This window comes from Ambystoma mexicanum, chromosome 5p (genome assembly GCF_040938575.1).
Source record: "Ambystoma mexicanum isolate Mex_15411 chromosome 5p, UKY_AmexF1_1, whole genome shotgun sequence".
Taxonomy (NCBI): domain Eukaryota; kingdom Metazoa; phylum Chordata; class Amphibia; order Caudata; family Ambystomatidae; genus Ambystoma; species Ambystoma mexicanum.
The window spans coordinates 135064994-135086544 of NC_090930.1; the positions used below are offsets into that span (position 1 = coordinate 135064994).

Below are 21551 nucleotides of genomic sequence, written 5' to 3' on the forward strand. Positions count from 1 at the left end.
TGGATCAGAGCTTGAAGGGGGGGGGGTGTATTAATGATTAAAAAATATATATTTCTAAAACAATTGCTATTACTTCATTTGTGTGCTCCCTCAGCTCCTACCCATTTGGGACTTGGCAGAGGCTCGATTGATCCCATGGCTATGTTTAGTCCTGTCTTTCTCTGGATAAGAGTGTGGCGCCAACCAGGACTAGGCAAATGTAGAGATTCATTGGCTCACTTTTTGTCTTTAAATGAAGGGAAAAGCTTCCATTGGTTTATACATATAAAGAAAATGCTTAGTGTTTTGGATGCTTCTGAACTGTGGGAAAATCCTGCAGAGAGCAGCCCCACCATTTTGAGTAAACTAAAAGCAGTGGCTAAGATTCGAACCGGGGATTAACTTTTGGCTGATGCCACCAACTGTAAACCGCGCTTGGACTATTTATCTCGCAACACAGTGATTGGTTTTAAACATTATCTTGATTTAATTTCTTTACCTTTTTTGAAAGATCTTTGTACATGTGCCTCAGACTGGGTATTTTCCTGGTTGTTTCTTTTACTCATTCCTGGCGGGAATCAGCCCTTGATATTTGTCCGTTGTGTGGGGCGACCAAAGAAAAAGTAATGCGTTTTTTATTGATATTGATTTGTGACAGGACCCTGAGATTAAGACGTTTGTATTTGAGACCAATCCTGAGATATGCTGGTATCCGTTAAACCAGCTCTGCAATGCTTTTCCTAATTCAATGTTCATTGCCTCGTGCAGTATTTGCCACTGCTCGATATAGCCGCAGGGCATGGCTGTTAAGAAAAAAAGCCCTGAGCTAGCCTTGCTGCTTTATCTTTGAAGGTTGCGAGCATAGCTCTCCCTGTTTTAGTTGTCCGATGTTTTTATGGGCTTTAAATGACTGCAATCTAATTTGATAATGTGAATTCTGCCACACACTCGTATTGATTTTATGCATATACTGTAATTTATCAAATGCTTGTATTTGTTTGTTTATAATGTAATGTATTTCATGCTTTTAAGGCTTTTATGCCAAATAAAGCTGTATTGTCTGTCCTTTCTTTCGAGTCCAAAAAGGAGTGCAAACCGTGCAAGAATTAACACTGTTTATTACAGCTGGGCGAGCATAAATCAAACAGAGCAGTGGAACAGAACTGGTTGGTGTGCAGTCATAATTTCGAATGCATAATTTCGAATGCATTAATGTCGAAAATAAAAATGTCCATTTTTTTCGAATTTGTTTTTTATTTTATAGTTTTTTTGGGTCTAGTTAGTTAAAAAAGAGTTAATAAAAAAAAAACGGGGGGCTGGCGGGGAACCCCCCCATTAAAAAAAAAAGAGAAATTCGACATTTTTTTTCGACATTTTGCATCCGACATTAAGGCATTCGAAATGATTGCATTCGACTTATTAACTATAGGCCAACTGGTTGATGAGAGCTGACAAACTGGCCTGCAGAGAACATCATTTTTATACTGCTAATGCAATGTCCATGGTAGTCAAACAGTTGCGCTTCAAACTCCACGTCTTTCGGTTCCCACAAAGCTTTACTGGCTAAAATACGTCCTACCACTATAGCTAGACATACGTTAGCAAAACCGATTGGAGCAAACCGATCTGCTCTCTCTTAGCTCATCATCTCCTCCCCATTTGGCGCCACATTGATTCCCAATGCTCCCACAAACAGTTTGCAATAAGTAAAAACATTTGTGCTGACCTCCGTTTCTTTATTAACCTACCGTTGGTCAGCACTATAGCAGAAGGAACACAAGACACCCTGAACTTGTGGGAAGGGAGACATTTATCATCTGCAAGATGGCAACCTTAGCAAACATTGCAGTGGACACTCGTATGGCTGGTCACTTCTCGGGGACACCAGAAATTACCATTCTTCGAGGAGCGCGGCTCTCTTCCACCTTCCCGTTCCCATACCCGCTGGCCAAAGAGCAATTAAGACTGCCTTGGTGTTATGTGAGTGTTTTCTCTGAATCGGGTAGACTTCCCCAGCTCCCACAAGAATCCCTGGGACGGGCTCACCGACCTTGATTACATCACCCAGTGCTGTCTCAGCGACTATGATCTGCTGGAGACGAGCAGCTTGAGTGCAGTTTGCCACCCCCCGCCCCTCTTGACCGTGATGTGCAGGCCAAACTTTCTTTTCCCACTGGTTGTTTTCACTTAACCAATCTCCACCTTCGCTCTTCTCTAGTTCCTATTTCCCCGAACATGGAAAGAACACTCTTAAGAGAAACTGACTGCACATGTTATCCCAGTATTTACATTTTTGGGGGTGGGAGGGAACAAAGACCATTTTTAGTTGCTTTGTTCATTGTATTGTTTTCATTTAGGAAGTTGCAAAGGGGAACGTCCCTGAAGTCCTCTCAGTTTACAACATTAGATCCACAATGGCAGCTGCTGTTTTCATTGCAAATCTACAAGACTTGCTTCAGTCAGTATCCTAACATAGAGCTGATATGTGCTCCCTGGCATTATGGCTAATGCCACCTGAACCTTTACATTTGGTATTTGTCTTCGTTCTCTAGCCCTTCTCTCCTCATAGGGGTTCTGTTTTGATGTAAAATTAATTGTGGCGGTGGTACTTATAAACTGGATGGAATGAGCGCTCAAAACATTACACATGATTTAAAGGTTCTTCTAGCGCATTAAGGTCAACGTGGCACCTTAACCTTTGCTTATTTTTCAAATAAAAGAATGTCTTCGTTCCTATATTTGAGCAATTGGGAAACTACCCGATGAATGTGTCTGATTCTGCCCAAGTTTAAACAGGGGATGAGGAAGTTGTCATTATGTGGTGAAATGCGTTTTTACCAGGTCTTATTTGACATTTTTTTAAAGGTGCAGTGTGTTTAGGTAGAAACATGGAGATTATTGAAGCTCATAGAGGAGATGTTGTTGTGTTATCATTTCTCCCTTCTGTTTTGTCACATCATGAGCCCTGATTAGTTTTGTTTAAAAGCTATTCCATGTTTATCATAGGTGACGTGAAGTGGAATGAGTTCCCGCTTGGAAGAGTCCCAGGTCAGAGTGACGATCCGGACTGTCTCATGTTGGAAAATTACTCTGTGATGTCAATTTTAGATCAGACGATGACTGGGGAACGCAACAACCCACCTGGCATGACAACGAGGTAAGCAACTTCAATTTTATAACCCACTTCAATTTTATAAGCACCACAAGCCAGTGGTAATACACTTCTGCAGAAGTTAGTTGATGTATTCTTTTCACAACTGTGGAGAAAAGTCTGTGATCCCTTACTCGCCATGTAGATTCATGCAACATGTCACAGCGAAGACAGGTTTTTGTAATGGTGGTGTTGGGTTCCTTGAATTTGTGAATGTGAAGATAGTACATTGAAACGTAGGAGGGGCTCGGACAGGCTCGGACTGGCCTATAGGGCATAGGGCAATGCCAGAACCAGAAAATGCTAGTATGGGCTCGTTTTTTTGGTCAAAGTGGGCCAGTTTGAAGAGTTCTCCAGCATGGGGTCTGGCATGGATTCACATGCTCATGAATATTCCCCGTCGTCAGGCCGGGAATCCGCGGTATAGAAAAAATCAGAATCAGTTTCGTTTCTGATCTGTCTTTCTTAGTAGTAACCAATCACTGGTCATAGTGCCCCCAGCCAATGACTGCCCTCTCCCTAAGCCCCGCCTCTGGCAGCCATCCTCATATTTTTACCGTACGTTCAAGTGTTGGGAGTCCTCGTGCTGTAGCTCTCGAGCTTTTGCTGCGTTTTCATGCTTTTTCGGTTAAACAGAGCCTCAAGCTCCACCGTTTTTACATCCGATCAACGGGGACCAGTTTCAGAGTTTTGTACGCCCCTCAAGGGTGAAGATTTCATCGAGTTACGCTTTTGGAGGATTCCAGAAGTTCCGAGGCCTACCCCGGACATGGCCCAGGAGAAAGTAAGCTCGACGCCCGGGAAGCTGTTCAGGACCTGCCCTGGATGCCAGCTTCAGAATGTGTTCAAGGAGGACAAGCATTCGTTATGCCTCTACTGTCTCCATGAGGACAAGACGCACGTGGAGGAGGACTGCGTTTTGTGGGAACATGTCGGAGCGGACCATGAAGGTTCGCCACCTCCGTCTCGCCAACTGGCTGGAAGGTAAGAGCCCGTCGGGCAAGAAAAAGTCAGAGCGGTCTTCTAAGTCTTGTGAGGGCACCCCGGTGACGGGGGCCCAACAAAAGGCCAAGCGCCGCAAGTCAACGGGCACCGGGAGCGCCGAATGGTCGGCTCCTTGGTTGCCAGGCAGGGCACATCCTCCCCGGCGCCATCAACCACGAGCCAACGCTCTGGCTCGGGTAAGAGGAAGTCCGAGAACCTGGTGAAGCTTCTGGAGAGGCCCCGGTCGATCTCGAAGATTCCGGCAGATGGGGAGCGAGGCTCGGACCCTCCCCCCAAGGTGAAGGCCCCAGGCGTGCAGAAAGTGACGATGGCCTTAATTCACCCTGCTAAGACCTCGATTGAGGATGTCGCAGCGGCCCTGGCTCAGCCTGTGGAGGCTATGCCAGTGGAGGCGACCTCAGGACCCAGAGTATCCCTGCCACCGCGGAGGGAGTCGTCTTTCAGGCCCATTGAGAAGACCCCCACAAAGTCCCCGTTGGAAAAGGAGGGGGAGGGGCAGGTGGCCATCGTGGATACGGACACGACCTCTGAAGAAGAGCTCATCGAAGTCGTGGAGGAGGCCCAGCCCATCGGGAGGGATCCCAACGAGGGTGATAACGAGAGCGACGGTGTCGCCGACGAGGTTCCTCAAGAGCCCTCGCGCCGGTCGTTTCCGGTGCCGCAGGACACTTCAGCGGCCATTTTGTAGCGATTCAGTCCTTATGCTTGGAGATAAGGACAAGGTTGCCCCTCGCCCCGATGGAGGTACCTGAGCCAGACCCGACGGGGGAACCGAAGCCGGGACCTTCGGCAAGTCCGCCGCATAAGAGGACGCATCCTCTGCCACCTCTCCCAACTCTGCGGCCCGCTCTGCCTTCCCCCCGGTCAACTACCCACAGGGATGATACAGGCACGGACACGGCTACGACGGATACAGATGACGACGGAGGCGACGACGGAACATGTCCCCCGTCACCCCCTGCTCGGGCGTCCCCGCCCGACGAGATTGGATCCTTCCATGCCATGATTTCCAGGGCATCCGAGCTCTTCCAGCTCTGCCCCGAAGAGAAGAAAAGGAAGAGTTCCTTTACCAACCGCGCGAGGCTAAAAGGAAGACGGTCCTCGCCGTAACTCTTCTGGATGACATCTGGGATGAGGGGCTCTCCCTCCTCAAGAACCCTGCCACGGCGCCTGCAAAGAGGGACCGGTACGAGAAGAAGTACCGGGTCCCGACGCTGCCCCCTTGTGCCTTCGGGCACAACCTACCCCGGATTTGGTCATCTCGGCGGTGGCAAAGATGAAAGATGGGGGGGGGGGGGGGGCATCGGCCTCCACTTCAACTTCCCCGCCGGATGGCGAGGGCAGGAAGCTGGACACGATGGGATGACGGGTCATCTCATCCGCAGCGACGACTATCAAGGCGGCCAACGCCCTGGTTATCGTAGCCCACTACGACAGGGAGTTGTGGTTCAAAATCGCCCCTCTATTGGACTTCCTTCCGGACGCCAAAAGGGCTGAGGCCATTGAAATCTTACAGGAAGGTGAGCTTGCTTCGGACCACGCCATCACGGTGGCAACGGACATCGCCGACACCGGTTTCCGTCAGTTGGGCAACAGCGTTTGCCTGAGACGACGAGGATGGCTCAGGGCGACGGATTTCCGCCAGGACGTACAAACCAAAGTTTTGGACATGCCCTTCGACGTTAACAACCTGTTTGGAAAGGCGGTTGATGAGTCCCTTCAGGTTATCAAGACAGACACGGAGACTGCCCGGGCACTGGGAGTGCTCCAACAACGACGGCCGTCCTTTCGGAGCGCCAGAGGTAGACAAGGTGCCTCCAAGGGATCCGGCAGTGGCTCCTCTACGTACCACCAAGCGGCAAGATCTTCGTCTCAGGAGGCCTACAGGGGACGCGGCAAGTCAGGTGGTGCCCGTCATCGTCGACAGGTGAGTCAAGGAGGCAAGGCGGCCTCCAAACAACATTGACCCGACCGTGGGGTCAGGCCCTTGCCGAAGCAACCCGGTGGGAGGCCGGCTGACGAGGTTCGTCAGCGTGTGGGAGTCCATCTCCACCGACCGTTTGGTGCTGGACGCCCTAGCCCAAGGGCACGCCCTCGAGTTCCAGAAGAAGTGCCCTCGCGTTCCACCCGTGGCCAGGAAGGAAAATCACGTCCCTCCACTACTGTTGGAAGTAAGGGCGATGCTCAAGAAAGGTGCCATCGAGCTCGTCCCAAAGAGGCTTCAGGGCTCCGGAGTTTACTCGGAGTTTACTCAAGGTACTTCCTCGTAAAGAAGAAGACAGGAGGATGGCGTCCCATCCTGGACCTGCGACGACTGAACAAATACATCAAGGCACAGAAGTTCTGGATGGTCACCCTCCAGCACGTGCTGGGACAGCTGGAGGAGGGCGATTTCCTGTCGTCGTTGGACTTGGAGGATGCTTACTTCCAAATCCCCATTCTAAAAAGACACCGAAAGTTCCTCAGGTTCGTGGTCCAAGGGTGGCACTACCAGTGCAAGGCCCTCCCGTTCGGATTGAAGTCGGCACCCAGGGTGTTCACCAAGTGCCTCGCACCTGTGGCGGCGCGGCTGCGCCTGCAGGGGATCCACGTCTACCCCTACCTTGACGACTGGCTCATCCGGGCAAATACAAGGGAGCTCGCCGTGGAGCACACTGCGAAGACCGTCCAGCTGCTCACGGACCTGGGGTTCTCCATCAACTTTCCAAAATCCCACCTGGTCCCGTCGCAAGTCGCCTAGTTTCTGGGAGCCAAGCTCGACACAGTGGCGCGGCTGGCCTCACCGTCGGAGGAAAGGACCAGGACCATCCTGAGCAAGGTGCAGCGTCTGCTGGCCACGGACATGGCCAGGGTAAGATCCATCAAGTCCCTCCTCGGGATGATGTCCTCCTGCATTTATCTGGTGCGCCTTTGCAGACTTCGGATGCGCCCCTTACAAGAGTTCCTCGACGCCCGCTGGGTCCAGTCGACGGGCAGCTTCGAGGACAGGATCCCACTCAACGAGACATTCGGTCAGGCGATCCGGTGGTGGGGTACCCGCTCTCATCTGTCGGCGGGCATGGACTTTCAGACCCCAGCTCACCAGGTGACGGTGACGACGGATGCCTACCTGGAAGGTTGGGGAGCGCACTCCGGAGATCTTCACGCGAGAGGCCTTTGGCTCCCGGAGAGGAAGTCACTCCACATCAACATCTTGGAGCTCCGCGCAGTGTTCTGGGCCCTCAGGTCTTTTCTTCCGTCCCTCAAGGGCAAGGTGGTGAGGATCTTCACCGACGACACCACCACGTTGTTCTACATCCGGAAGCAGGGCGGAACCAGATCCCCGGCCCTATCCAATGAAGCCCAGGATCTGTGGCATTGGGCCGTCGCCCAAGGGATGTTTCTGGTGCTTTTTCATCTGGCAGGAATAAAAAACACCATCGCCGACTCACTCAGCAGAGAGCTGCGCTCGTGCCACAAGTGGGAACTACGCCAGGATCAAGTGGATCGGCTCTTTCGACGATGGGGTGAACCCCAGATCGATCTCTTCGCGAGGTTCGCCAGCAGGTTCCCCCAGCCAAGGAGCATGGGCGATGCTTTCTCGTTCCCCTGGGACGGCCTATTCCTTTATGCGTTCTCTCCATTGCCGTTGCTGCTCCGGCTCATCAACCAGCTCAAGAGGTCCCGGTGCAGGATGATCCTCGTCGCACTGGCGTGGCCGAGACAGATCTGGTTCCCGGACCTTCTAGACTTGTCAGCGTCCACACCAGTCAAGCTGCCGTCGGACGCGGATCTTCTCTCCAGAGCCATTCTTCATCACAACCCAGAGTCGCTGAACTTGCAGGCCTGGCTCCTGCAGCACTAGAGTTTGGAGGGTACGCCATCCCAGCCGACTGTAGAGAGGTTCTTGCAAAGGCCAGGGCATCCTCAACTCTCAAGTGCTACGGACATAAATGGAAGAGGTTCTCTGTCTGGTGCCGTGCACAGCAGATTAACCCTCTGCGGATTACGGCCCCTCAAGTATTGCCGTACCTACTGTCATTGGCCAAGGCTGGACTAGCTCACGCTTCCATCAAGATACATCTGGCGGCCATCTCACGATACACCAGCTACAGGACGGGCGTCCTTGTGGTCTCATCGGCTGGTGAAGGAATTTATGAAAGGATTGTTCCGATCATTCCCGCCGGTGAAGGCCCCTGCCCCGGCGTGGGAGCTCAACGTGGTGCTGACCAGGCTCATGGGGGCCCCATTTGAGCCTATGCATTTGGCACTGTTGAAGTTTCTGTCGTGGAAGACAGCATTTCTTGTGGCCATCACCTCCGCACGACGAGTGGGAGAGATCCAGGCCCTATCTTGCAAGCCACCGAACTTGACTTTTCACGACACGAGGGTTTTGCTGAGGACGCACCCTCCTTCATGCCCAAGGTGCCTTCAGACTTCCACCTCAACGAACCCTTGGTGATGCCAGTTTTTTTCCCGCCGCCTTTGTCGCCGGCTGAGAGGACTCTGCACTCGCTGGACGTAGCTAGAGCGCTGAAGTTCTACGTGGACCGCACAAAGTTTTCGGAAGACATCACAGCTGTTTGTAAACTTTGGGCCTGTGAATCAAGGGAAGGCTCTCTCGAAGGCTTCCATTTCCAGATGGCTCTCCGGCTGCATCATGCACTGTCACCGGTTGGCAAACCGACCGCTGCCCGGCCGTTCGAGAGCCCACTCGACCAGAGCGATCGCTGCTACCACGGCGTTCCTATCTGGTGTGCCCCTGCTCGATATCTGCAGGGCTGCGACGTGGAGGTCGACGCACACCTTCACGAGATTCTACTGCGTCGATCGGGACTCCAGGGAGGAGTCCAGGGTCGGCCAAGCAGTGCTGCGCAACCTGTTCGCTTAAGGTGAGCCTGGTGAGGAGGTAAGAGATGCTTAATGTTGAGTTTTTTGTATTGCTTAATGTTGAGCCTCTTGCCACCTCCCGTGGTTGTGCATGTGTGTACTGCTATGTATTCTTTTATTCATGAGCATGTGAATCCATGCCAGACCCCATGCTGGAGAAGGAACAAGTTACTTACCTGTAACTGTTGTTCTCCAGCATGGGTCTGGCATGGATTCACATGCGAACCCTCCTGCCTACCCCTCTGCGGCTCTTCGCTTGGTCATACTGCCACTTTACGTGCTACCAAATCTGAGGATGGCTGCCAGAGGCGGGGCTTAGGGAGAGGGCAGTCATTGGCTGGGGGCAGTATGACCCAGAGACCAGTGATTGGTTACTACTAAGAAAGACAGATCAGAAACGAAACTGATTCTGATTTTTTTCTATACCGAGGATTCCCGGCCTGACGGGGAATATCCATGAGCATGTGAATCCATGCCAGACCCATGCTGGAGAACAACAGTTACAGGTGAGTAACTTGTTCCTTACTTCACCCTGCGGCTAGTAGTTTTGGCCATTGTTGATAAATACATATTATTTAAATTGCACAATTTGCATCGCATTTTATTAAAACACTCCCCCTTGGGTACTATTCAAACAGTCTGTCACAAAAGGAATCGATTACCATTTGCAACAGTGGCCCACTTTTTAATTGGTGCTCAATACAATTTTATAGCCGAGGCCGACCCTTGGGAAGGGCACGTTAGCACATATGCAATCGTCAGCCAGAAAGCCTAGCTTTGTAGATGAAATGTTTTTGGGCTAATAGACTTGAGGATGTGGCTGTGTAAGTGGACTATGACAGGGTGTAATACATGACACAAATATGTATTATAGCACCCCTAACCTTGAGCTGCTTGGATTCCTTTAAAGAGTCCATTTGTAGAAGACTAAACCGCTTTTCTGGTAGCGTTTCGACTTGTTTAATGTTATGTATGAATGGGAAATGCCAATTTGTTCTTATTTTGATGATCTGCAATCCATGTTCTCTGCTGGTAATACACTGCAAAGCATCTTTACCTTCCCTTAGTTAATAATTGAAGTAGTGTTCTTTATTTTGATGTCAATTTGAAAGCCGCTAACCACTGGTCGCTCTAAATATTTGGGTGATTTCATTTCTGCTACTTGATGTGAAGGTTGACTAAGGAAAAGGCCCGATCTTGGTGAGCATGCAGATTAGGTGCCATGTTCCTAGGCGTGTGTAGTACAGTACACGCTGCCCCTAAAATATTCTTGGCAACAGAGATCCAGAATGTAAGTGTGTAGAGGTACTGTAGCACGTGAATATCATTTTTAGAAATGTTACATTTCACACACCGCAGTGAGTTGAGACTGTTCATGCAAACTGATTGTGCTGTCCCCAAAATCTGCAACCCTTCCCCGAAATTACTTGGTATGTAACTCTAAGCTTTATCAGTGGTATCTTTCTGTGTACCTGACCTCCTGACTGTCCCCTCACCCTCTACTAAGCCGCATCTCTTCTGTGTGTTCATCACCTCCAATTGCTTATGTTTTGAGATGATCCGTTCCGGTATTTTGCTGGAAAAGAAGGTGTAAGTCTTAGGGAGTTTTACTAAAGTCCACCAAGCTTAGGGCTATAGAAGACTCTCCTCTTAGTGTACAAGACAACCGCTCTTAGTATAGGCCTGAACTACCCAAGAGGTTTTGTAGCTATGGCTAAACAGCCAGGCTTATCATAGGAGAGAGAAGGGCTGTAGTAGAGTACAAAGAACTTTGAGCGCACACAGCAGTCAAAATGACACTTGAACCCTTGTAGTTGCAGAAACTTACTAGGCAATGTTAAATTCACTTTTCAATCAGGTAAGGGAAAATGATATTGATGCATACAGTAGGACTTTTCCAGTAGTAACTCAATTCAATGGTAAACCTTAATTCGGAAGGGTAAACCCTAAGGGAACGAGTTTCTTCAGGTTAGCAAATGTATTCATCAACCAGCAATCACAGAATGATAATACTGGTAAGTAAAATAACTTTGGACACACTTGTAGAATAGTTGGAAGCAATTCAAGGCGATTAATTGGCCATTAATTCTTAGAATCACTATTTCAGGAAAGAATAAATCGGAACCAACACAAAACAGGTAAGACTTGCATTAAATTCAGAGGCCTTATGCTTTAGAAGTCTTTCCCTATCTAGTTGTGAGAGTCTGAGTCAGGTTGGAGGGCAAAATAGCTGTACAATGTCAAGAGTTCCAGAAGACTTGTAGCAAGTAAGTACAGTTCTTTATTGGGAAAAGGAGTTCAGGGACTTCATAGAAGGCTCCCTTAGGCCTGGGTGAACGTGTATGGGCAAACTTCCAAATGCATGAATCGATACCCCAGCAAAATAGGAGCAACAAAGCATCTCTTGGTAAGTTCTACCAACAGTCTCACAGTACCTTAAGCATGAAAAAGAAATTGCAGCACAAAGTTTCCACCATGTAGCAACCATAGACCCGGTCACCAGATTCTTGGTCAGGCAAACTGAAGAAGGGACACTGGATGGATCTTCACAGCTGCAGTTGGTTGAGTGAAGAGGCTTAAGACACAGGATTATTCACAGTTCTGTGGTTTTGGCACCCATTTCAAAGCACCAGTGAAGAACGGCTAAAGCCTGGTTAGCTTGCTCTCTCGTCCCAGCCTTCAAATGAGGGGACTTCAAGGAGTGGGATCTTGCCTCTGGAGGTTCGGAAGGAGCCCACCAAAGGTTCGGGAGGATTTGATCTTCGGAAGGTGATGCACTGCGCACTGGCCACAGGTCCCAGGGTATTGGTGGTTTGCAGCCTGTGAAGTTCGCAGCTCGTCGTGGAATGTCTTGAAATGCAGGTCCTCGGATGGCTCTGGCAGTCTCTGGAGGTGAATGCAGACATCTTTCTTCTTCTCTTCGGAATGGATCTTCTAGTAGTTGAATCTGGCTTCAGCATCAAGACCCTCGCCCTTTATGCAGGAACCAAGCCCTTCAACATGCATGCTGTTATTCGAACTTGGAGTGGGGCTGTGCTTCTGGGACAGCCAGCCTCCAAGTGAGAATTGGATCTAAGCAGGCACACCGGAGAACAAAGACCTGTAGACTTTCATAGTCCTCCCAATTTCCTGTTCTCGCAGTCACACTGGCACCTTCGGGCGGGCTTCACAAAGCGTTCCCAGCGAAGACAAAAGATAAAGAAGGATCTCCCGCACCCAGCACGACAGAAGGACAAAGAGAGAACAAACCATTGTGCGTTGGTGAAAAAAGAAGGCGGGAACCATTTTGGATCAAGTGTCTCATGTGAGCCTTACCGCAGCTGCGAATGTGCCCTGCGTTGTAAGTTTTACAAAATTAGTAGAAAACGTATCCTCTACCACCAGCCACTCGGGTGGATTTGTTACTGTAGCTAAAAGTTACAGGAGAAGGGAAAAGAGATACGAAGTGTCCACTCAGCACTCCGCATAAGGTGTGAGGTGCTGGTCTCACAAGAAAAGTGTAGGTAGGATAGAAAGTACCCTCCCATCCTTGGGAACAGTAGTTCTCGAAGGAATTAAAATAAAACCAAAGAGTAAAGCTCACGGAGCTTCCAGTAGCTCTGCACATAAGGTGCTGTGTACTACAGCAGGACGTTACAGATGCCATAGAAAAAGATGGAGGCATGTGACTACATCAAAATAAAACCCCAAAAGGGGTGCCCAGAGTACAAAAAAAGAACGAGTGAGTGAGGAAGAAGATTCCCACTCACTCATAAGATCAGAAAAATCCAATAGTTCAGCAACAAGTGCTGGGGGTCTTACCAGGTGAGTAGAATATCACACAAGATGGAAATTCTATCTAACAGTGAACTTAAAAAATGTGTTAATCTACCGTAGAGTTTTAGATGAGGAAGATCTTCCTAAATAACAGATGGTTACATCTGTTCCTCAAGAGTGTAGGTAGTAAACCCCAGCTCTTGGAGGCACTCAGAAAACAGTTTGGCACCAAGGCTTGTTTCATATCGCTCGGCATCACCAGTAATGCTACCTGATAGGGTTGTATGCACAAATCCTATTGGTTCAACTATAGGTTTAGCACTCCAAATGGCCCTGACCGCTGAACCAGTGCAATGTAAGAGCATCAACCAGCTTTCATAAAGCTAGAAATAGGCGAGCTGATGAGTTCTGAACTTTTGCTGTTGCAACAGTGATCCTTAAGTGAGCCTTGGCTAAATACAGTTGCCAAAACTGAAGTCAACATGAATTAAATTCAGATGATAACAAAAGTAGCAACCTTTACAGTCTTTTTAGATGAAAAGAAATATTCTAATGTGAGCGAGACCTGGCAATGTAAGGCCAAATCCTTATCACTACACTGATATTAGGTGTGGCTGATACTGGAGAGGTTTGGGGCTAATAGCGTCCGGGCAAAAACGTAAGGGTTCCACAGAATAGTGAAGTAGTTGATAACCAGTATCTGTTTTTGCATGTTACTGCTTCGTTAATGTATCAGGCATCCAGCTATTCTCTCTCATTCCTGTGGCGTCCCATTGTTTCTTCGGGTAACCAGATTGATGGCCACTTCATTTTTGGGATGGTATCAGAGTTGTTTTGAGGGCTGCCTGCCCACCACGCATCGTTCGTGGTCACGCCACCACCTTGTTTTAGGCTCCAGCCCTGTCTCCTTCCTGCATCTGGGCAACGCTGTATCTCTGGCGTCTCCCCTTTCCTTTCAGCGTAAGCTTGAATTTCATGGGCCCGCGGCTTGTTTCTACTCTGCCTCCTTCAGGTGTTGCATCCCTTGCCTGCATATGTGTGCCTCTCTCTCTACGTTGTTTGGCATTTACTCGCTATTCAATGTTCAGTTGATTGGAGACTTGTATTTAAAGGTATACATTCTCGTTCTTCTTGGTAATGGTATAGATTGACTTTCTCTTCACCCAAAGCTTGAGACTTGTAAGTTCTTGATATTTTAGAGCGTCCCATGGATGCCATTATGTCTAACGGTTTTGGCAGTTCCTCACAGGGACAGGAGTCCTTGCCCTCTAAGGAGAAGTCTCTCTGGGTGAGGTCCCAATTGCCTCAACACCTAGGAGGGTGTTGCAGAGCGGGCTCCCCTCCCTAGCCTCACAGGGACGTGCTCCCCCTTGGAGAAAAGCGACATATTCCTTTGATTTGTCACATTGACCATTCAGAATCTACTAATTATGTGATGTTCATGATGGGCAGTACTTGTTACCAAAGGCTGATATTGGTAATCTCAGAGAAGCAAAGGGGCTCTGTCTTTCCCTACCTATAAGCGGCAACTAGTTATCAGTAAACCAAGGTTTTATTTAGACAAAGCTCTTTTTTTAAATGTTTTTTTATTACTAGCTTGGCATTGTCCCGCTTGCCCTTGTGACAATCTCTGAACCACGAGTCTACATATGTGTATTATATACTCTGGTTTGTGGCATTTATTGTGCTTGCCACTTTATAAGTTGCTTTTGTGGTATGACCAACATGACCAAATTTTTTGGTCCTTTTGGTTTTCAGATTCAGCCTGGTGTGCTTTGGGCCACTGGCTTTGAGATGGATCTCCAGTCAAAATTCTTTGCGACTGTTGTCTGACATCTTTCATGAGCTCAAAGTGAGTTTTCAATTGTGTATGTTATTGGCCATTGCTTTCTGCATGAGTTTAGCAATATTTCCCGTTTTACAATTATCTTTGAACTAACATCCCCCATGTTTGTATTTGATAGACCAAAGCTACAGACATTTGCCCACCTTGTTTTTACTCCTGTTTGCGCTGAAGAAGGCTGGGCCCTTGAATAATTTGCCTCTCTGAAGCCACAACTCGAGTTGGCACATCCTGGACTACAGTGATGTTTTTTTCATTTTCATATGGATGGGTTAGAGGCCATACTGGCCTTATCTACCACATTACTTGGAAAACACAGGCACATGTAAAATATTTGTGTGCAGTGCCAACACACAAGTGAGGCTCTTGGTGTAAACTCCCCTAGGGGCCTTTCTACATCTGGCTTTTTGTTTTTCTCCATTCACTTGTTTATTCTGATTTTCCCTTCATCCGCTGGGGTCAGGTAGCCCTCTTTGGTGCACTATTTTTTGTTAAAGGTTGGGCACTATGTTGATGTATTACAATCCAATATCTACATGAACCCCTTATCCTTCCAACTATAGGTCCAACCTTCTTTGATTGTATATTATGTATTGTTATTACACATTAGCATTGGTTTGATATTTTTTTGATTGCATTCAATTCCAGTTATACTTCTTCATATTTTCTCATTGTTCCTTATGTTTGCTCTTGTAGGTCACCAACAATCATTGTTTAGCTTTAAGACCTGTACTCCTTTCTGTTTGTACATATTTCATCCCACTATGTCGGGTCTTTTTATAACAACGTAAGTGGGTTGCCTCATCGTCTTTGGGCTTTCCCTACCTATACAACTGGTTCATCAGAGCCTGTTCTCCAGAAAGTGTCATCTGTTCTGTGACGCAACTGTCAACCACCTGTGCAATCTCCAGGTGAGCGGGCGTTGGTCCTTGGCAGAATCGAGATTACACATCACTCTGTTGCAGGTGATCAGACTTACACTGATATCCTTCCTCCAATAGGTCCAGGGGAAGACTGTCTTTATCTTGACAGACAGCACAGTGGCCATGCACATTACCTTGCCAAGAGAGGTAGTGAAGGGGGGGGAGGATCACTTCCCCTGAGATTCTGGGCCTTGGAGAACATCTGTCGATGGCCCATCTTGCCGGGACAGAGAATGTGGTGGTGGACACCCTAAGCAGGCAGGATGCGGTATCTAACAAAGGAGAGCTTTGCCAGGACGTACTAGAGATTTCCAGCCTTTGGGCAACCCATCAGATGGATTTGTTGCCTCCAGTGTCCCCAGCAAGTGTGAACTGTTCCAGGGAATTTCAACTGAGGAGGACATTGTGGGTTGTGTTCCTAGTGGACTTTGGCTTCCTGTACGCCTTCCTGCAGATTCCTGTCATTCCACAGATTCTCTAGCGGTAAAGGAGATTCGAGCCCACAATGATTCAGATTTCCCAGGACTGGCCTTGGAGGATGTGGTACCCGGACCTTCTAGACATGACTTTGTCTTTCCAGGTGCCTCTTGAGGAGAGCCTACCTGCTCTTTCAGTCTTCAGAGCAAATTCCTCATCTGCACCTCTGCACTCTGTGTGAATGCTTGGTTGCTGAGAGGCTGAGATACAGGAATTGGTATTTGTCTGAAATAGTCTTGGTAGTTCTATTTACACTGCGGCCCACCACCAATTTATATCTAATGGTTGGGAAAATGTCACTCCTAGTGTGACGAGATTGGTATGGACCCCTTTTTTTTGTTCCACTGCCTCAGTTTTGCAATGCATCTTGTTTTTGGCTCAGCAGGTCCTACTTATTGTCATGGTGAAAGCTATTTTACAACCATTTCAGTTTTGAAACGGCTGCCATATCACGATTCCGATTCCCTATTCCCACAGTTGGCCAATTTCTTAGAGGTTTAGTGAACATGTTCCTCTTGTGCCAATTTGTGGTCTCGTCTTGGAATTTAAATCTTGTCCTCACTATCCTGTTGGAATATTCTTTTGAGACCCACCGTTCTTGCTCAACTCAGGCTGTTGACTTTAACAGCGGTTTCCCTAGTGGCAGTCACTTTAGCTAGGAGGGTCAGTGGGCTTCAAGCTCTGTTGGGCAAAGCCTTTACTTGCTTTTTGCAAAGGTGAATGTAGCGGCGGTACTCGCTAACGGAGGCGGTCTCTCTGGCCCATGTGGAGTCACGCTCCCGACCTGCCTCCTGGTCTGCGTGGTCGGAAGCTCCACGCTGCTTCTCACTCCTCAGGTCTTGGATGCGCCAGTAAATCACATTCCATTTTGACTTGCTTCCTTACTCAACGGCCCCGGGTCTGTCAAGGTTTTTGCCTTGGGCCAAGAGGCAGTGTACTCTTACGTCCCGTCCCCTTTCCTCCATATTGTATGGGCGTCCCTCGCGAGGGACGGGAGACAGAACCTTTTTCACCAGAAAAATCTTCTTCCCCTTTAAATTTAGAGGCGCGCGGGAGCACAGCCCTGCGAGCAAGCCCTCGCCTGACTCTGCCCTCCGGCGCCACTCCCCAGTCCCCTTTTCCACATCGACGGGAAGGGGCCGAATTCACCAGCGCTCCTGGGTTTGGCTTCGGCCATGTAATACACGCGCTCTTCCCCGGATATTCTTCTAGCTTTGTCTTTTTCCTTTCAATTAGGTACTTTGTCCTCCGACAGCACACTCCTCCCCGGCGCATGTCGACTTCAGCTGGCTTCAGACGGGTGCCCAGCTCATGGGGGGCTCTTCCCTACGTCTGACCCCCATGCCCTTTGCCTCCACTACCTTGGCCCCAACCACGGCTGGGAAGGTGGTTCTGCGTGCGACGCAATGACTCCACGTGCACTGAAGAACAGGCTAGTTAGGTGGAGGGAGCTCTTCCAGACGTCACCTGCGGAGGACCTGAAGGACTTCGTCAAACATCGCTCGAGGCCGAAGGTAAGGCCTCTATTTACCATCTTACCCCATAAAGGCGAACGGGAGGAACCTTTTGGGTTCGAGCACCAGCACACGTCCCGAGGCTAGTCCAGCTACCGGCCCCACGGCCGAGTGCTCTGGGGATCCTTCCGGTGTCAGTGCTGAGGGACCGCAAGGTTCTTTTACCGGGGTTACTCCTTAGGGGCTACGCCCCAATACCGGCATCATGTCCGAGGGGGCACCTTCACGTAGCACTACCGGCAGCTCTGCCAAGGGCAATATGCCTTCCAGGTCCAGGTCCCGGCCTGAGGTGTGGGATAGGCCTTATGTTCCAACACCAAGCGTCTTGGACAGGGCTGGTCCTGCGAGCCAGGCACCACGACTTCGGCACGCAGCTCAACAAAATGGCCACCGCGCCAGACAAGATGGCCGCTCGTCCGATACCCCCTCTGCCAGAGGGGGTGGAGGAACGAGTCACAAGGTGGGACTGGTGTCAACCAGGTGCGTGGCCTACAGTTTATCCATCTGCAGGGCAGGTTTCCCCTGCACTGCAGGCAGAGTGCGCCCCAGCAGCCATTGGCCACTCCCTCAATATCACCTGCCACCTCTTCAGCCTCTGAAGACTGCTTCTTCGAAAGGTTGCTTGGGCTGATGCAAACTCCCGAGATGGGGGCGATCCTCCGGGATGCTATCTGGGACATGCTCCCCAAGGTCACCCCACAGGCACCCATAGTCATTTCTCCTATGGCTCCAGTGCCAAAGGCCCCAGCACAGCCTGTGCTGCCCCTGCCGGCTGCTTCGATTCCGGCTCCCCTGCATCTCACAGTACAGGCAGTTCCACACCAGCCTCTGCAGCAGCCACTGGCTCCGGTCTCCACACCGCAGCCCACGGCACCCAGTACCCCCCCCCCCCACCAGTTCCATATCCTCCGGGCACTCGGGTGGACACAGACGAGGAGGAGGACCCTGACACGCCATCTTCAGCCAAGGCCTTCCACAAACGCCTTGCAGCCTCTGGCAGAATATTTGGGCCTTCCTCAGCCCAAGGTTGAGCAGCCCGAGGAGGGGGGGGGGGGTCTTGTCTGAAGTCCTTACCCTAAGACCCCCTACCAAGATGGGGATCCTGATGCACAAGGATGTCGTTGCCCTGGCCAAAAAGGGGTGGCTCAAGCCGCACTCGGCCCAACCTGTCAATCAGCACCTCAACGCCAAGTACAGGCAGATGGAGGGGGATACACTCTTTCTTTCGGCGCATCCTCAACAGCACTCTTCAGTGATCGCTGCAGCATCACTCTACTCAGTCGTCCTCAGCTACCTTGTCCTCGACGCTGCTAGGCAAGGAGGAGAAGATCATCTTGGAGGCATACGGGAAAAAGCTGTACTTGGTGCCTCCTTGCACCTGAGTCAAGCCAACGCTGATGCCATGCTGGCAGCCGTTAACCAAAAGCTCTGGGGAGAGATTGCGGACTTCCTCCCGGAGCTTCCGGCACAGAGCCAGGCTTGCTTCAAGTCGGGACTAGGAGAAGCCAGGCTGGTAGCGCAGGACATCATGGAGTCCTCAGTGACCCACATCGATACCTCTGGCCGGCCATCTGCATTGCCACGGACATGAGTAGGACGGCCTTTCTCCGGGCTACTAAGTTTAACTCCGACGTCCAGGAACACATATTGGACCTTCCATTCGAGGGTAGTGACCTCTTCCACTCCACCATGGATGAAGAATTAGATAAAAAGTACAGCGCACAAACCGTGTAGTCCTTATTCTTTTGAAGGCCACGCACAATGCATACATCCAGTCACATCAACGCTCCCACAAGGGGCGGGCGTTTGGCGGGTTCCGGGGCTTTCAAGAAGGGAGGTCCAGACAACTTGACTGTTCTCCGAGTCAGCACCGGAGGAAACGACAAAAAGGGGGGGCGGGCGCAAGGGCTTTTTCCAATCTCCCTTGAACTGGATAACCCAGCCCTTTAAGATGAGTATAAATTTCCCTGGAGATGGATGGGGATGCAGATATTTATTCATACATCAATAATCGAAACGATCCAGGTAATTGGCAAAAGGAAGACTGTTTTAATATCAATGATCTAAAACGGGGAGTACAACGAACATCAACGAACTCGCTCGATCCTCTTACTCAAATATTCTTAGGAAAAACTGAGATTTTATACGCAAAACGCGTCATCAGTTACTTCTAGCCTACGTGTTCCTAACGTCATCCTATGTGGCAAACTACAAAAACCTATGGGCGTGGGTGATTGGCTCTGGGTGAACATAGAAGTATACGATCCATACTATTCTAAAAAAGTGAGTGGCAGTAATAGGCGACTTAACATCAGGTGGAGCAACTAAGCCCTCCCCTCAAACATGTCACTATTAACGTCACTAAATATACAACTTCCCATTGGTTACACAAACTATATGACCCCTTATTACACGGTCCTTTACAATTGGTTGGCACGCTAACCTCCGTCATTACTTTTCCACCTACGTCTAGCAGCACGCAGGCTGGCCATCCAGGTGCTGGTGAGCTCGCCTTAACTATTGCTTTCCACCAATTAGCATATCAATCCATCATCACCTCGGTGGTCTTCTGTCAATTAGGCTTTGAAGCTCGGCCTTGAGAGTGTTCTTAGCTTAGCTCTGAGAAATTCAGGGAGCGAGGGGACGCCATGCACTCGTGCGTAGGTGTAACCATCTCCTTCATCCAACTTCCTTTTTCCACGTGACTGGAGACCATGAAATCGAGCTTCTAGTGCATTAAAATACTATTTTCTAATGAACCTCTGATGTCTTTCTTGTTTTGTTCATGCCTTCTGAACAGGATTTCTGTTCTTTCACACGATTTGTATCCAATGTCCGTTCACTCCAGTTTGATAAGACCTTGGCTTCCTTGGCTCATCTTGGCCTTCTTGCTAAAGTCCAGCACTAATATATATATTTCTGATGTTTGTTAATCTGCTTAGAATTTCATGCTGTGCATAGGTCCGACATCCAGTGGTCACTGCGGAGTATTGCATTTTGTTTTTCGTAGTCGAAAAGGGGACGTCGACAAGGCGTGTCTGTAACACTATCCCTATAGTGACGTGCGTTGTACCCACAATCCCACACGCGTCGAGGTCCCTCAGATTGTTTTTTCCGCCCAGTTACTGGTCGCCTTTATGCGGAGCTCCTCGAGAGACATTGCCAAATCATTCCTTCGACCTCTGGTTGTTTATTATTAATATTAATAATATAGATCCCTCCCTCGACGCAGAGCTGTTTCTCCGCCGAGCAAGATCTTCGATGGAAGGACGAGCGGAGGAGATCCTTCGGCGCTGCCGAACACGTGGCCTGGCCTCGCAGGCCTTACACAGTCGGGAGAGTGCGGTTGGGTGGTCTTTCTTTTCTCTTTGAGAATGCCTTTCTCTTTCCCCTCCCTCTCTTCCGATGTCGTAATCACACTTCTGGCCCTCAGCTATGGAGAGGACGCCCTTTAGGTTTTGCCCGCTTTGCAAGGGTAAATATACCTGGAAAGACAAGCACAAACGGTGCAACCGTTGCTTGCCCCTCGATCACAAGGAGGACGGCTGTGCGGCCTGTAAGTTACTGAAGCCCAAAACGTTAAAGGACCGCAAGTTCAAAAGGTGGGCGGCCTACGCCATGTCTAGGCCTGACTCCTCGCCCGCTGCCGCCGCATGTGATGAGGACAGTGATTACACGGGCCCCGTAACGGAGGTTGTAGGCCTCTCAAAGGAGCGTTCACGCTCCTCGTCGTCCGTCCCCGGCCCCGACAAGCCCGACTCACGCCCAGTTTATGGGGATGATCACCCCGGCGACAAGGACGCACACAAAAAAGCACAAAAACACATACCCCCCCGGCACGCATTCGACGAAGGCAGCCATGGCGCCAACGGGGGCGTCGGGTCCCCCGGCGTCTTCCGCCGACCGTAAGGGTCGTCAGCCCTCCCCGCCACCGCGACAGGCGTCCGGGCATTCTAAAGATAAGGGCGCTAACACCAAATCCTCCGGCGACGCGCCTCGTAAGAGTGCTCACGTTACCAGTAAGGACCCCGACG

The 21551-nt window shown here is 49.8% G+C and overlaps 1 protein-coding gene across 3 annotated transcripts in view; it reads left to right on the forward strand.

The window, feature by feature from the left end:
• Positions 1-21551, forward strand: part of LAS1L (LAS1 like ribosome biogenesis factor) — a 948139-nt gene that overhangs the window by 655346 nt on the left and 271242 nt on the right. For all 3 annotated transcript variants that reach the window (XM_069612531.1, XM_069612530.1, XM_069612532.1), the window contains exon 12: positions 2986-3136. In XM_069612531.1, coding sequence (XP_069468632.1) covers positions 2986-3136 — 151 coding nt within the window. The remainder of the gene's footprint in view (positions 1-2985; positions 3137-21551) is intronic.